Genomic DNA, 15,242 nt, shown 5'->3' with positions numbered 1-15,242 from the left:
GATGATCTTAGAGGTCTTTTCCAACCTCAATGATTCTATGATTCTATGATTCTGATATACTGAAAAGCAAATTCAGAAGAGGATTTTATCTATTTATTTAAAAAACGTATTACAAGAGAAAGACTTCAAAATTAACTTTAACCACATTGATAAATGACAGATTTAAAATCCACTTTTTGTATTATTTGAGTGCTCTAACATAGCCCTGAAAGTATGTTCTTTACCCCTACTGGAAAAGACAAACAAATAAGCAAGCAAAAAAATTTAATTAAGAAATGCTCCATACCTTGCAGGACTGGACTCTCCACTATCTTGGTAGAAAAAAGAAGGAAACTACACTTCAAAAGCTGCTAGAGGACTTAGGGTCCTATGTTGTTCTAGTTGGACTCATGCCCTTAACTCAGCGTTTAGTCATTTTTTTGAAATCTTCCCATGAATAGTATTTATTGGATCCATTGCTTGCTGAAGTAAATGGACTGTAGTTGGATGGGCATTGGATCAGTCTTACCATGAACAGATGTGTTATGGCTAGAGGGAAATTAATACAGGCAGCAAAAGATTGTAGTGAATCATAATTTCTCACTATATTCAGTTCAGGCTGTGTCCTGACAGATGTACAACACTTTCTACCACTGCACTACCCTGCCAGCACCACTGCAGAGCCTATCACAGGGACACAGTTTCAGGAATGCTAACTCAGCCATTTCAAACTGCATCACTTTGATACACTTGTCTGCCTAAATACAGCCGTCCCGCTTTGATCAGGCTGCCAAAATAAATGTGTCATGACGCTTCTTCTTTATCTCAGTTCAGCTTCTGGACAGCAGATTTTAAGAGCATCTGCAGCTACAAAAAGACCTTAACCTTAATACAAGGACATTTTCCAACCAAATAAGTAGAAAACTCATAAAGATGCCATCTGGGTATTACAAAAGAATTAATTATTCAGATTTTAAAACTAGCGGCATCCACTCTTCAGAGAACTTTTATATACCTATTAAGAAAGAGATCTCACCAAGTATATTCTTTCTAGGTATTCTATTTACAGTCATGTGGGTTTAAAAAAAAATAATAAAACACTTACCCTCTCTATTCTGTTCTCCTTTGAGTCCCTACTCTCTTGATAATATTTGTAGCCGTCTTGGTTTGGATTGATATTCAGCATGTTGGCAAGCACAGAAACACAGAGACAAGCTAGCCTGACACACTTGTGTGTCTACATGTGAATAAGCTTATAATGAACTTATATTGAATTTATATATAAATTAATTAGATAATAAAGCACTTAAACAATAGAAGTATATTTTAACAGATTTGTATGACAAAAGCACATTCCTGTCAATAACAATAGGGCTCTACAACTCTAGGTTGTGCTCCTGGAGGAAAGAGCAAACAGCTGCTAATGTCAGTGGTGTTTTTCATCTTTTTCTGGAAAGATAAAGCCTTTGCATTCTGGAGTTTAAAGGCAGCCAAATAATCTTGCTGTTCCTCACATCTTATTAGTTTTTCAAAGAACATTTTTGGCCAAGAAAATAGTTAGCTTCAGGTAGGTTAAGATCAACAAAGCTTTTTTTTTTTTGTTCTTACATTACAGAATCACAGACTGGTTGAGGTTGGAAGGGACCTCTGGAGGTCATCTTGTCCAGTCCCCCTGCTCAAGCAGGGCCACCTATAGCTGGTTACCCAGGACCATGTCGAGGTGGCTTTTGAATATCTCCAAGAATGGAGACTCTACAACCTCTCTGGGCAACCTGTGCCAGTGCTCAGTCATCCTCACATTGAAAAAGTGTTTCCTGATGTTCAGAGGGAACCACCTGTGTTTCAGTTTGTGCCCATCGCCTTTTGTCCTGTCACTGGGCACCACTGAAAAGAGCCTGGCTCCATCCTCTTTGCATCCTCCCTTTAGGTATTTATATACATTGCTAAGATCGCCGCCTGTTATTACAAACTTCAGTGAAATTTTAGCTCAATATTGTCTATTCTTAATAAGCTAAAAAATGGCTCGCTATGCTGATGTGCTGAAGTGAAGCCTAGATTATGACTGCCCAGCTGTTAGCAATGTGTTACAAGTAATCTCGCTTGTTAAGAAAAATGCACACCTCCTTTACCTAAACAAACATTTCCTCTGAAAGTTCTTCACTTCATTATAAAGCTTTCCCTTTGGGACGATTATGCTGTTTACCTGGCTTGTGTACCCTTACAAGATCTTGAATTTTGAAGAATTTCCATCAGGGGCTGTCTGGAATCAAAACACTGTGATTATGGATATTTTCTTTTTTTTTTTCCCTCCAAATCTTCAATACATTCTTGCAAAGCCCCCAAAATGTGCATGTGTGGGAAAATCAAATGTTGAGTGTGACATCTGTATCTGCTCTATTTTTAATTTTTTTTTTTTTAGAGAGGGTTTATTTAATTTCTCATTGCATACTATCTGATTGTTTTGATTATGTTATGGATATAATTTTATTAAGTAATTCTTAATAAACTCAGAAGTAGAAGTATTTATATTTATGCATGTAAATTTTGCATAAAAATCCAGTTATCCCATGGATGATATTGTATGCTTAAGAACTGAAAATCATGTTGACAACAATTTGTGTGCATATCGTGCAACAATATTCACACTATTCCCACAAATTCCTACAGTATCTTTTCCAAACAAGCTTTCTTTCTATTTTATCCATTTGATAATGGTCTAGAAGGTATAATTAAACAGCTACAGTTTTGGAGGAAAAAATAACCCCCAAGCCATTTTCAGCCTCCTGTGATGTACTTACTGTTCATTAAAAATGGTCTCTAAACTCTGTATAATACCTGAACATTGCACAGTAGTTTTTTCCAGAGAAACAAGCTTCCTCCCCCACCAGACTTTTATGCTAAATTTGCCATTTGAGGTTTTGTAAGAAATCCAGAACACTAACTTTGTAATCACTTGATCAGAAAGTTCATGATCGTTTCACCTTCCTTTTCCTTTCTCTTGTGCTTCCTGTCAAAGTTTACCGTTTCCATTGATGTGAAGACTGCAATATTATCCATTTGTTTTTAAGCAAAAATTAAAGAAAAATAATCTACCTATGAAATGATGAAAGGCCTCATTACACATCAGAGTACAAGTAAACAATCTTACTGAAAATGAAGCAAATGATACTTTGCTATCCAAAAGTTTAAATCTACTGAAAAGCAATTTGGCTTCCCCTGGACAATACTTACTCCTAACAGAAAGAGCAAAATCTTGTATTTGGCTTTGCACTAATCCAGAAACAAAAAAGAGAAATTTATTCTGCTACAGATCAGACAGAAATAAATACAGAAAATAGTTTTTCAGTGGTTTTTGAGTGGGTAAGTTATGAGTGTTTGAGTGGGCTGGTTACTCCATTCCAAGTTTAGCCAAACTGCCACCCTTCTTTTCCTGTTGGATATTCAGAAATTATCCATGAAATTAGGGGGGGGGGGGGAAAAGAAAACAGGAGAATGAAGCAACTGGAGTTTATTACCTTACAAGAACCATCTGAGGGGAATAAAAGGAAGAGTCTAAGAAGAGGCAGAGAATCTAGTCAAAAAGCTAGTGCAGATTTGAAAGAGATTATTTCATAATATTCATAGTTTGAAAAAAAAATAAAACTAGGGTTCTACGTATACTTAGGAGTGCAAAATAATTTAGGATTTTCTGCAATAAAGAAAGCAGCAATGAGTTTTAGTAGTAATTTTTCACTGCCTTTTAGGAAGTATCAGACAGAAACCCTATAAATAATATACTGTCCAGTAAATTGTACCACAGAAAGACGTCTCCTTTCTTATACAAGGGTCACTGAAAATCAATACAGTTCCTTCTAAAAAACTCTCTACAATGTTTTAACGCTTGCAGGTGATGGTTCAACTTGTTACGGTTTATGGATAAATAACGTACAAGAATCATACACACACAAAGCACTGAAACAAATGTCTGGTAGTACTTCCAGAAGGATCTGATAAAAATAACTCTGGATCTTCTGATAGATGTTGATTTTTATTTTCTTATTCGGTGTTGACGTATGAAGCTGTGATGCTGGGACAAGAGTTGCAATTATAAACAGTGCTAAAAGTAGAGATCAGTTTTGATGGGAAATCCTAATTTCATAGATTCTTTGTTTCTTTAGACTCGCATGTATTGGGTTCAACACTGTCTCCCACAATATTCCTGTACCCAAGCAGGGACATTATGGTCTGGATTGGTGAACCACCAGATGAGTAAAAACTTGATGATTCATCATCTCAGAAGGTAATGGTTAATGGGCTGCAGCCTACCTGGAGGACAGTAACAAGAAGAGGGACCGACAGATCTGTCCTGGGTCCTGGCCTGCTTAAGATCTTTATCAGTGACCTGGAGGAGGTGAGGGAGGGCACGCTCACCATGTTTACAGGCAAAACCAAACTGGGGGAACCAGTCCACGTGCCCAACAGCAAGGCTGCCACCTGGATGGAGGCAGACTGGCTGGAGGAACGGGCCAACAGGAACCTAATGAAATTTAACAAGGACAAATGCAAAGTCCTGCTGTGGGAAGGAAGAACCCCCTGCATCCATACAGTCTGGGGACTACCAGGCAAGCTGCGCGTGAGCCAGCAGCCTGTCCTGGCAGCAGAGATGGCCAGCACCACCCTGGGCTGTATGAATAGCAAAGCCAGGAGATCAAAGGAGGGGATTATCCCCCTCTACTCAGCACTCATCTGGAGTGCTGCATCCAGTTTTGGGCCTCCCAGTACAAGAAAGACATTGATAAACTGGGACAAGTTCAACAGAGGGTCACCAGGATGGTCAGGTCTGGAGCACTGGCCTGGGAGGCTGAGGGACCGGGGCTTGTTCAGCCTGGGGAAAAGGCAGTTATAGGGGGACTGAACAGCCACCTGCCCACACCAACAGGGAGGTCACTGAGGAGATGGAGACACGCTCTTCACAGTGGTCCATGGCAGGGTAAGAGACAACAGGCATGAGTCAAAACAAAAGAGGTTCAGACTGAATAGAAGGAGAATTTTTTTACCCTATGAGGACAGGCAGGCAGTGGAGCAGGTTGCCCAGAGAGGCTGTGCCAGCTCTGTCCTTGGAAGTTTTCAAGACCTGGCTGGATCAAGCCCTGAGCAGCCTGGTCTGACCTCATAGCTGACCCTGCTTGCGCAGGAGGTTGGACTAGAGACTGCTAATGGTTGCTTCCAACCTGAAGTATCCTGTAAATCCATGATCCTATATAGTAATTATTACAAAAAATGACCAACAATGCTAATATCTGAATGATAAGAAATTACCTTTCAATGTTTTTCTTTTCCTATAATACTCCTGAAAGTGCATTATTTTAGACACAATAAACAAATGTTGTCATCTATACAGTGCATTTCACTGCTATGCATTTAATGAGACCATGTGCGTTACTAACTTCCTACTTCTTTAAATAAAACAAATTGCCTGGCTAAAACAAAAGACTAACTTGTATAGCACATCCTGATGAGGATGGGGAGTGATCTCTTCTTACCTTTCTCATCCTGTGATAATTCATACTCTTTTGACCTTCTGGCAGAAATTTGCACTTCTGAACATCTTCACAAATTGCTTTGCATACTTAATTCACTGAACTGACAGCAGTGTCTGAGGGTAATTTGCTCTGTCTTTACTCTTGCTAGGAGGCCCTCAGCAGAAAGCCTCTCATCAACTCCAGGGGATCCTGTCTGTGACAGTCCAAATGGAAAAGAGAAAGTATAATACGCTGTAAACGCCTTTTGTTTTGATTTTACTTGTCTTACTTCCTAATTAATTAGGAACATATGAACTCAAGATTAAAATGCTCATCCTGGGGAATAAAATCTAGCATGCATAGCCTATCACAAATTTAAATCTTTGGAAAGGACATTTCAAAGTCCTGTCTGAAAACTGCTCTAGAATCTGCTGCTGTAAGACATCCTAAATTTCTATCCTAAATTAACTAGGGCCCATTTGATGCCTGCTTATTCTTTTGTCAAGTAGTCATGTATGAGTAAAAGCTTAGAATCACCCATTATAAGAGCACACATTTTGAGCACTGTTTGAAGACAGGCTAGTTACCAATAACTGGATTTCTTCAACTTGTATAGTTAACGTGCTCTGTAGCTAATTTCTTTTTTTCTATGTGTTCTCTAAGAACATAAGGCTGGCAACGAATGCCAATCACATCCCCCTTTCATTAAGATCTCTGTCAAAATAAGCTTTCTATTCCCTGATTATTTTAATAGCCCTTTTCTGCAACTTCTCTAGCTCAAATTCATCTTCCTGAGATATGGTTATTTAATACGATCCCTTGTATCTCAGCTATACAGGGGCATATACTGCTACTAATGTCATTATTGGACAAATTCTTCACACAATGTTTTGCTATCTTTTTTGTTTTTAGGGGGGTGGGTGGTGGTGTCATTTTAAATTGGTCTGATGGCTACCAGAAAACTCACTAACTGGTTGAGAAACATGGGACATTGCCATTGCTTCCTGTTTTAATCAAAGTTCTGCCTTGAAGTATAACACAATAACTGGAGGAGGAGATTTTCTATAAACTTTTTCATAAAAACCGGCAGTGCAAGATTTATGTAAGTGGGAGTATCTGTGCTCCAATATTGCTACTATATGTTTTAATCAAATTATTATTGCCCGAACATTGCTATCGTTGACAGGCAATTCTATCGATTGGTGTTATATTTACACCTATATTTTAATACATATTAAAAAAAAAATCCCCAGTATCTGTGTCAGAAGAATGCTTGCAAAAAGAAGCACAAAACTGCAAGGACCTTTCTGGCAGTTTAGACTGACATGGGGAACAGAGAGATTGCTGACAGACGAGCAGGGGATTTTTTTTTTCTTTCTTTCTTTCTATTTTTTTTAAATAAGCATAACAGTATCCATCTGTTCCTGGATTTAGAGTGCAGATGTATTCTAAGAAGTAACTTTGTAAAATTGGTATCATGGGGCTCTGTGTTCATTCTCCCAGTGACTCAAGAGCACACTTGCTCAGTTGGCAAGTTTTTAAAAAGAGAAAGACTATGAAAAAGGTCTTAACTGCTAGCTTTGCACGTATCCTGAGATGTAAAAGCCAAGCAGAAGTCTACTGTGTATTACCACTAGCAATAAGGATTCTGTAACTGCTATTAAATTAATGTTGCTGCTATCTAATCTAGTGATTCATTCAGCTCTTTCAGATGTCTATTGGTTCTGCAGTGCAAACAAGCGTTTCTTTTTCTCTTCAGGTTGTTGGACATGATGAACTCAGTGCAATATGAGACATGCTGATAGTTTACTTGGAATACTTGTACGGAAACAAGATCTTTGTTTTGTTCAGACATCGCTACCTACCTGCTTCACATCTGAAATTACAGCCTCCTCCCAACCCAAAATATCCAAACTCTACAACATACATCTTCATTCACCACTTTTTGCATCCCATTAGCCAAACTCTGCTTTTGTTTCATGTGTTTTTTCCCCAATATCGCTCATTCTTTCCAACTAATCCTTAAACTAAAGATGATAATTTAGAAGGAATGTCAAATCAAATAGCAACTATTTCTTTACAACATTATTTTTTTGTCATCCTGTTGCATATCGTAGCTTATTCTCCTCTCATCTCTTCCTCTCAGCCACAAAATCTGTATGTGCATTTACTACCTCTACTAATCTGTTAGAAAAGAAAAGGCTGAAAAATATTCCATTTCTCACAGGATAAGTATTACTGTAGATTTCCACCTTTGATGTCAAAGAAATCTTAGAATTGTTTTCTTGAATGTGTTTTTAGAACTACCACTTTTCAAAACAAGCAGTCTATAATACATAGGATAACATATGTAAAATTACTGGAATAGAAGAAGAAATGTCTCAGAAATGGCCATGCAATGAAGAGAGATTGCCCCTTCATTTCTTGAAATGCTCACCAAGGGCAATCTGCCTTATTTGACACGGGACAAGCGGTGTTCCACTATGAACAATTCTCCTGACCACATAACAACATAGTAGTAAAATAGAAGGGTACTGTGAGAAAAAGGGATGGAATCCCTTGTCATACAAAAGAACCCCACCACAATGATTTCATGATTAAAATCGGGGGGAAAAATCGAAGGCTAACTTTGGGTCACAAGTGGGAACCACAGGATTGCTTTGCATACTGGAAGAGTCTTTTGAGAAAACTATGAATAAAAAAGTTTATTTGGAAAGATTCCTTTAAAAAGCCATGAATCTACTTAATGAGGAGTGGTGATCCTTGTCTGCAAATGTTTGACTATACAGTGTTAATTTAACAAGCCATCACTCTGGTCTCTGTAACACAAGCGATACTCTGTGATCTGTTAAATGATCCCTGATATTTATGTCACAGTTGATTTAACAGGAAATGTGCTACTTCCTGGAATATAATGCATGCGCACACTTCAATAGCACAGCACAATGCAATCTTAGAGATTACTCTGCAGCCATTGATTATGTGGAAAATAACCGAGGCTCATACTTGATGCTTACTGCCCTTGCGCTATTTTGGGGGGGAAAAAAGAAGCCCGTGAGCTAAGAGTGAAGTTACTTTACTAATCAGGCTGGCAAACCACATGTGGAAATGTGATGGGGAAATATTAATTACTTTACTCTTTTCTTGAAAATCTGCTCTAACAGGTAAATATTAAACAGAAAAGTATGTTTAGTAGTTTTAGTCAAGACAGTTTTATCCTATGCTCTTCTTCAGGTTTCCTCACTCCCTGCTCCCTGCTGCAGGGCTGTGGCTCTCAAACCTCCTCGGGCACTAGGGGACATCATTCAGCACATCATCTGCTCCCTTTGACCACCAACCACAAGCTCTTCTCTTGGAAATCCCGATGTTATTTAAGGCTCTTCCTTCTCTGAGCTTTTTTCCAAATTCTCCATCTCCTGAGTTCCTCCAGTATCTTATTTGGATGATTTTCCATATTTCTCCTCTGACATTCGATGGGAACTCTCCTAGATATTTTTCCTTGCTTCTCTTCCTTTTCTGTTTGTCCCTGTACTTATCCCTAGGACTTTAATTAAAAAAATAACGATGGGTAATTTAAGGGTTTCTTTCCACTCTAAAATAACTGTCCAAACAACAGTCTCTGTCTGACATCTCAGCAGCCTAAACTTGACAAAGAACTGAATTCCTACTTGCATATTCCCTTACCCTGCCTTCCTTTGGTGATCAGAAAAGATTTTGTTACATGCTTTGGTGCACGCTCCTATCACCCGGTTCTCCTTTCAGAACCTAGATCCAAACTGATGTAGAGGTGGGATTACTTGCAATCATTTTTAGGTATCTACATCACTGCTAGTCATCTAAAGTTCCCTTAAAGTCTGTAGAAAGGGAAACAGGCATAGCTATAGAGCATTTCAGAAAACTACTTGTGATGTCTTCCTTAGGGCAAATTAAATACAACACAAAGTATCTAAATCATATGCTTTTATTCCATTGAATGTCACTGTGATTTGGCCTGTTCTTTATGCACGTAGTTAAAATAGTAATTTAGATTGTTACCATTACACATCTTAACTATGCAATTATTTTCCAATCTGGCCTTGACAGAGTAGAATTGGCCTTTTGTGAAGATGTAGACAAGGTAATCTTCCTGGCTCATTTCTTTAAACTGATGGAGTCACAGTTAAAAGTTTTTGGTTTTTTTAACCCTAAATCCTTTGCTGAATCAATCCAGATATGTCTAGCATGTTTAATATGCCACCTATGTGGTCACATCAGCTTTTAGATGTTTTTTATTCTTAGCATTTCTGTCATATCAAATATGCAAGAGAAAACCTTCCTATAAGCTCCTTCAGTCTAACATCAGTGTCATGCATACGGAACAATCCTCAATGACTGAACTTCCTTTCTCGATTTGTTATTTATTCAGCCCCTATTTATTTACATTACAAATACTTTCCAAAAGTGACTGTCCTTAATATAGATGTGTACACAGCCTCTCCATTTGGGTCTACAGTTAATAACTAATAATAATTATTTTGATAATAAAAACCTGGTGATCTATAAAAAGTGCAACAATCTATTGGATACCACATTACTATATAGATTAGAGAGATAAAAATCTAGTTGGGTCCCGTCTAGAGTTTGGTCCCATAACATACTAAGAATCATGAAAAATCAAATACAAGTTCATCGTTTTCCCATAATAACGGTCTTGAAATTTATCAACAACTTCAATCTTTATCTGAAATAGCTTGGGTTAGCAACAACTCTCTCCCCCCTGAAATCGATGTGTTTCCTGTTTGGTACGAGGTTACTTCTCAAGGCAAGCGCTGACATCCACAGTAGAGACAACAGAACCTAATGGGATAGCCAAAAATCTCCCGATTTAAAGCGGACTTTAGGAGAACACACTGAAACACTCTCTAGGAGTCATGTACCTCCACTTAAGAACAGTATGAAACAGCTGCATATATTTATCCTGAAAAACATATACAGAAAGAAAAATACGTAGGAAAAAATTATAATCTTTAACCCTGGAACTTCTCATACTAGCGAATGCTTTGCTTATTTACCTCGCAGCTAAACTTATATGGAACTGGAAGGAAGATGTGCCCTACAGATGTATCGCTGCTTTTAGTATGAGTAAAAATTTATGATCCTACTGTATGACAGCAGTTATTAGCTTGTTTGGGTTTTGACTATTCAGACACCACCTGAAGGTAAAGTCCAGGATGTCTGGACCCGTGGGCAAAAAAAGCAGCTGTTTATTTTTTAGTCCTGTATTTATCTGAGTGATTTTAGGAATGAGTCAGAGAATTTTCAGTACAAACAAGCTTCTGGAACAGTTTTCCTTTTGGAGAATGGAATTCTATAGGTAAGAGAGAACAAAAAATGATCTAAGAATACTTCTGCAAAATCCAGGAACTCCATATTAGGCCCACATAAATGGGCCCATACATTAGAAAAAAATGTAAGTTTACCTATAAGATTGCTTTACAGTTAATGTAATTTTTAAAAATCCTTACTGATTACTGTAGAAACCTGTTGGACTAATTTTAATAAATACCTCAGGGCTTTTCCATATAAACCAAGGTATAGTGCTACTGATTACTATTACATAGTCGAGAAAAAATACTGGATCATTAAATCTTTAAACATGAAAAACTTGGTCTTTCCTTCATTCAGTGCTCATTCAAATAGAGGTACAAAAGCTCCAATTAAACAAAACCAGCCATCCTCTCGGTTTTCATTTTTGTTCAGCTTGTGTTTGCTTCTAACTTGATCCTGACTTTTATGCTTGCTTGGTGTGCTGGTTTTGGCTGGGATAGAGTTAATTTTCTTCACAGTAGCTAGTATGGGGCTGTGTTTTGAATTTGTGCTGAAGGCGGTGTTGATAACACAGGGATGTTTTCGTTACTGCTGAGCAGTGCTCACATATGACGTCATGCTCAGCATATAAAGCTGGGGGAAGAAGAAGGAAGGGGGGGACGTTCGGAGTGATGGCGTTTGTCTTCCCAAGTCACCGTTACGCGTGATGGAGCCCTGCTTTCCTGGGGATGGCTGAACACCTGCCTGCCCATGGGAAGCAGTGAATGAATTCCTTGTTTTGCTTTGCTTGCGTGCGCGGCTTTTGCTTTGCCTATTAAACTGTCTTTATCTCAACCCACGAGTTTTCTCATTTTTACCCTTCCGATTCTCTCCCCCATCCCACGGGGGGGAGTGAGCGAGCGGCTGTGTGGGGCTTAGTTGCCGGCTGGGATTAAACCATGACACTTGGAAAACGCCCATTAAAATACGGCCTAGAGTTAAGATCTGGAGCCTCTGGGGAACTACTAGACCAGGGTTTGATTTTGTCAGTCCTCCCAAATGACCCCATTAGTCTCTCAGAGGCAGGTTAAACAGCTGCAATACCCCACAGAGGCCTGTCCTCGGACACGGCGCCCAGATACACATGCGCACCTTGATATGGGTAAAGGATCCTCGCGGGTGGACAGGCACAGAAGGGTCTGTGCTCTGCTCGGGAAGTCGTCCCACGGCCCCACGCTCAGAGGGGAGCTACTGTCTTAAACACTGCCTTATATGCCTTAAATACTGCCCTGCAAGTGGGGGGACAAAGTCTCTGCTGCGGAGCATCTGCCCCTGCCCTGCAAGTGGGGGGACAAAGTCTCTGCTGCGGAGCGCCTGCAGGCCTTGCAACCCTCTCGCCTGCCATCACCCACCCGGCATGGGCCCCCCCGCCTGCAGGCCTTGCAACCCTCTGGCCTGCCATCACCCACCCGGCATGCTTGCCATGGGGGGGCCTGCGCCAAGCCTCCAGCCCCCCTCCAAAACACGCCAGTGGGAAAAGGTGATGATGTCTCCCCCTGAATTCTCACCCCCGCTAGTCTTGTGGCTAAGGGGGCTTGTGGAGGGCGCATGCAGGGCCCCCTCTCCCACCTCTGTGGGCAGATGTGAGGCTGTTGGACACAGGAGTCTGCCTGTCAGGCACCAGCCCCAGGCCAGGGAGAGGCGAGAGGGCTGGAGGGGAACCGGTTCCTCCCCTCTAGGTAAAACTAAGCAACTTTATTAATAATAGAGCCTGACTCATGGTCCCAAGTAAATTAGCAGCTGTTTAAACACAAGACCCAGGGATCGCCATTTCCAGCCCCGTTTTCTAAAAGCAAAAATCTAACTTACAGTAAGTTAAAAAAAGCATTCTTTAAGCTATATTAATTTTCATTTTGTCAATATGATAAGCCCATATGCATCAGGGAGTGTAGGTGTGCCAAACTCGGAGAGTGGGGGGAAAATTTAGGAAAAAATTAATAGGAATATTCAGAAGGTAGAAAAGTCTAAATAATCCACATGCAGCAGGGTTCATGCTATGTTTTTCTAAGAAAGAATCTATCTTCTTGACTGAGGGGAAATTTGTATCACTTTGCTTTTTTTACCTTTTTTTTAAAAAAAGTATTTTAAACTGGAATAAAATTATGTGTCAAGGTTTTAAACCACATGCAGGGATGATTGTGAGGCGTAGGTGATGAAAGCTGTAATCATTGTAAGTGGTGTATAGCAGACCTGAAGTTTTAATGAATGGACAAGAAATTACTCCCTCTCTCTTATACTTGCCTTTCCTCTTCCTGTATCCTGTAAGACTGTCTTAGTTATGAATATCTGATTCACATGCTTTTGTTAACAACTTGACTATATGCAATTTTACACAGTGTGAGCAGTAGTAGTACTAGTAACCCACCAATAAAGTATTTAAAGAACATCTTCCAGTTAAATGTTGAATGGACAAGAAATTACTCCCTCTCTCTTATACTTGCCTTTCCTCTTCTTGTATCCTGTAAGACTGTCTTAGTTATGAATATCTGATTCACATGCTTTTGTTAACAACTTGACTATATGCAATTTTACACAGTGTGAGCAGTAGTAGTACTAGTAACCCACCAATAAAGTATTTAAAGAATATCTTCCAGTTAAATGCCCAACTTATCCTCCCTCCTTCGCTTTCCAAAAGTTGCTACCATCAGAAGAATTAATACTTCACCTTCACAACCAGAAGTTATTTAGATCTAGAGTCTGCCACTGTACTGGACCACCAGTAGTTCATGAAAACCCTAGACTCAGGGACTCTGTAGCTGAGCCCGGGCTGTGGTCAGTAGCATGACTCCTGGAGCTGGGCATCGTTTCAGTGTGCAGAGGAGTTACAGAATTGGGCCCCTCAGAGATCACTGCTGCAACACACCGTATGGTGCTGCTTATCTGTGGCTTTTCTTATTTGGCCTAGAGACACATTTCTCTAGTTTATGCAAAGCAGAAGTCAACGAAACGGATTCTTCTCCAATCACATTTTAGTTTCATTTGGATTTTTTTTTCCCTTCTGCAATATATTTTACTTTTGTTTATAACAGAAACAAAGCAAAAAAAAAAAAACAAAACCCACCCGAAATAAACATATGGAAAAATCCCTGCCTTTGGTCTTTGGAAAAATTTCTCTGAGATGATATATTGCCTCATGCACTAATATACACAGTTCAAAGGAAAATAATGGGTGCATTGTTTCAACAATAGAAAATTACTTTAAACGTTTAAATAATTGAAACGTACTAACACACACAAAGAGACAGTCATCTTGGTTAGTTAAAAGGCACAATAATATTTCCCAACAGTCCTAACAATGTTGAACTTCTAGGGTGATGGTGAAAGACAGCCAGCTAGCAAAGATGATTAAAAAAACGTGTACAGGTGGTAATGGCAAATGTAGGTGGAAAGTGTCAGAAGTAGGCAGTCAGGAATATTTTGGAAAGATGCACTCTACCTGTGTAGCCCAGCGAATTGTCGCCATTATCAGAGGTGGGGAGTGGTGTCCCGCTGTCGTTCCCCCTCTCTAGGTCGTCGGAGTCTGTCGGAAACAACACCAGAGCTGCTGATGGGGTCACAGGAGTAACAGTAGTTGCCATTTCGATCACAATATGTCCAGACACAATTAAATCCACACATGACAGCAAGAGCCATTGTGCCAGCGCACGGCACACTTCGTCTTTCCCCCGCCTGCGTGGTGGTGCCCAGCAAAAGGCGGCCGGGAGCATTGCCCAGGGTCCCCAAAACGCTGCCCGCTGTCCCTCTCTGCCCACTCCACGTCTCGCTCTGCAGCCCGCCAGGCGCGGTGGCCACCCTGCCAACCAGCCAGCGCAGGCTGTGGTGAGCATATGGGGACGGGAAGGCAGGGGAGCTGAATGCTAGCATTGCTAATTTTCCACCTTATTGTTAATCAAAGCTATTGACTGTGATCACTCCCCATCATCGCTTCATCTCCTGGCAATTACAGACTCAGGGGACTTCACCTCTTTGCGGGGAGGAGGCGGGGGGGACAATGAAAAGGCAACAGTTCGGCAGCATAAGGAGTAAGATGCATTTTCTGATTTGAAAGATACTTGCAAGGAAACACTCAATTTTAATGTCACATTAAAAAAAAAAAAGGGAAGGCAGCTGGTCAGCTAAACACATAAATGAACACGTGTTTTAAGACCCCAAGATAAATTGCTGATCAAAACACCACAAAGCACCACGAAGATAACTCATAATAATGAACTAAATAATTCAAAGCAAAAAATAAAATAAAAACCCCAGTGGCTCTGAAAACAAAACAGCACAACCCAAAGGAATTTGTTGTCAATATCACTAGATCTTTTTACCCTCATCTATAGAGATTAATGTAAAACTGTTTATTAAACCTAAATTCTATTTTTAATTTACTTTTGACAGTGTACTGTCCAACAGATAACACCTAAAAAGAAA

General features: G+C 39.9%; 1 protein-coding gene across 1 annotated transcript in view; it reads right to left on the bottom strand.

Annotated features, from left to right (window-relative positions):
* ROBO1 (roundabout guidance receptor 1) overlaps nt 1–15,242 on the bottom strand; it is a 689,994-nt gene that overhangs the window by 399,597 nt on the left and 275,155 nt on the right. Inside the window, exon 2 of the mRNA XM_009274513.1 lies at nt 14,263–14,346. Within this exon, the coding sequence (XP_009272788.1) occupies nt 14,263–14,346 (84 nt within the window). The remainder of the gene's footprint in view (nt 1–14,262; nt 14,347–15,242) is intronic.

The sequence above is a fragment of the Aptenodytes forsteri genome, unplaced genomic scaffold, assembly GCF_000699145.1.
Source record: "Aptenodytes forsteri isolate BGI_AS27 unplaced genomic scaffold, ASM69914v1 Scaffold207, whole genome shotgun sequence".
Lineage (NCBI taxonomy): Eukaryota > Metazoa > Chordata > Aves > Sphenisciformes > Spheniscidae > Aptenodytes > Aptenodytes forsteri.
The sequence above is the reverse complement of the archived record's forward strand: the minus strand, read 5'-3'. Positions and strand labels throughout refer to the sequence as shown.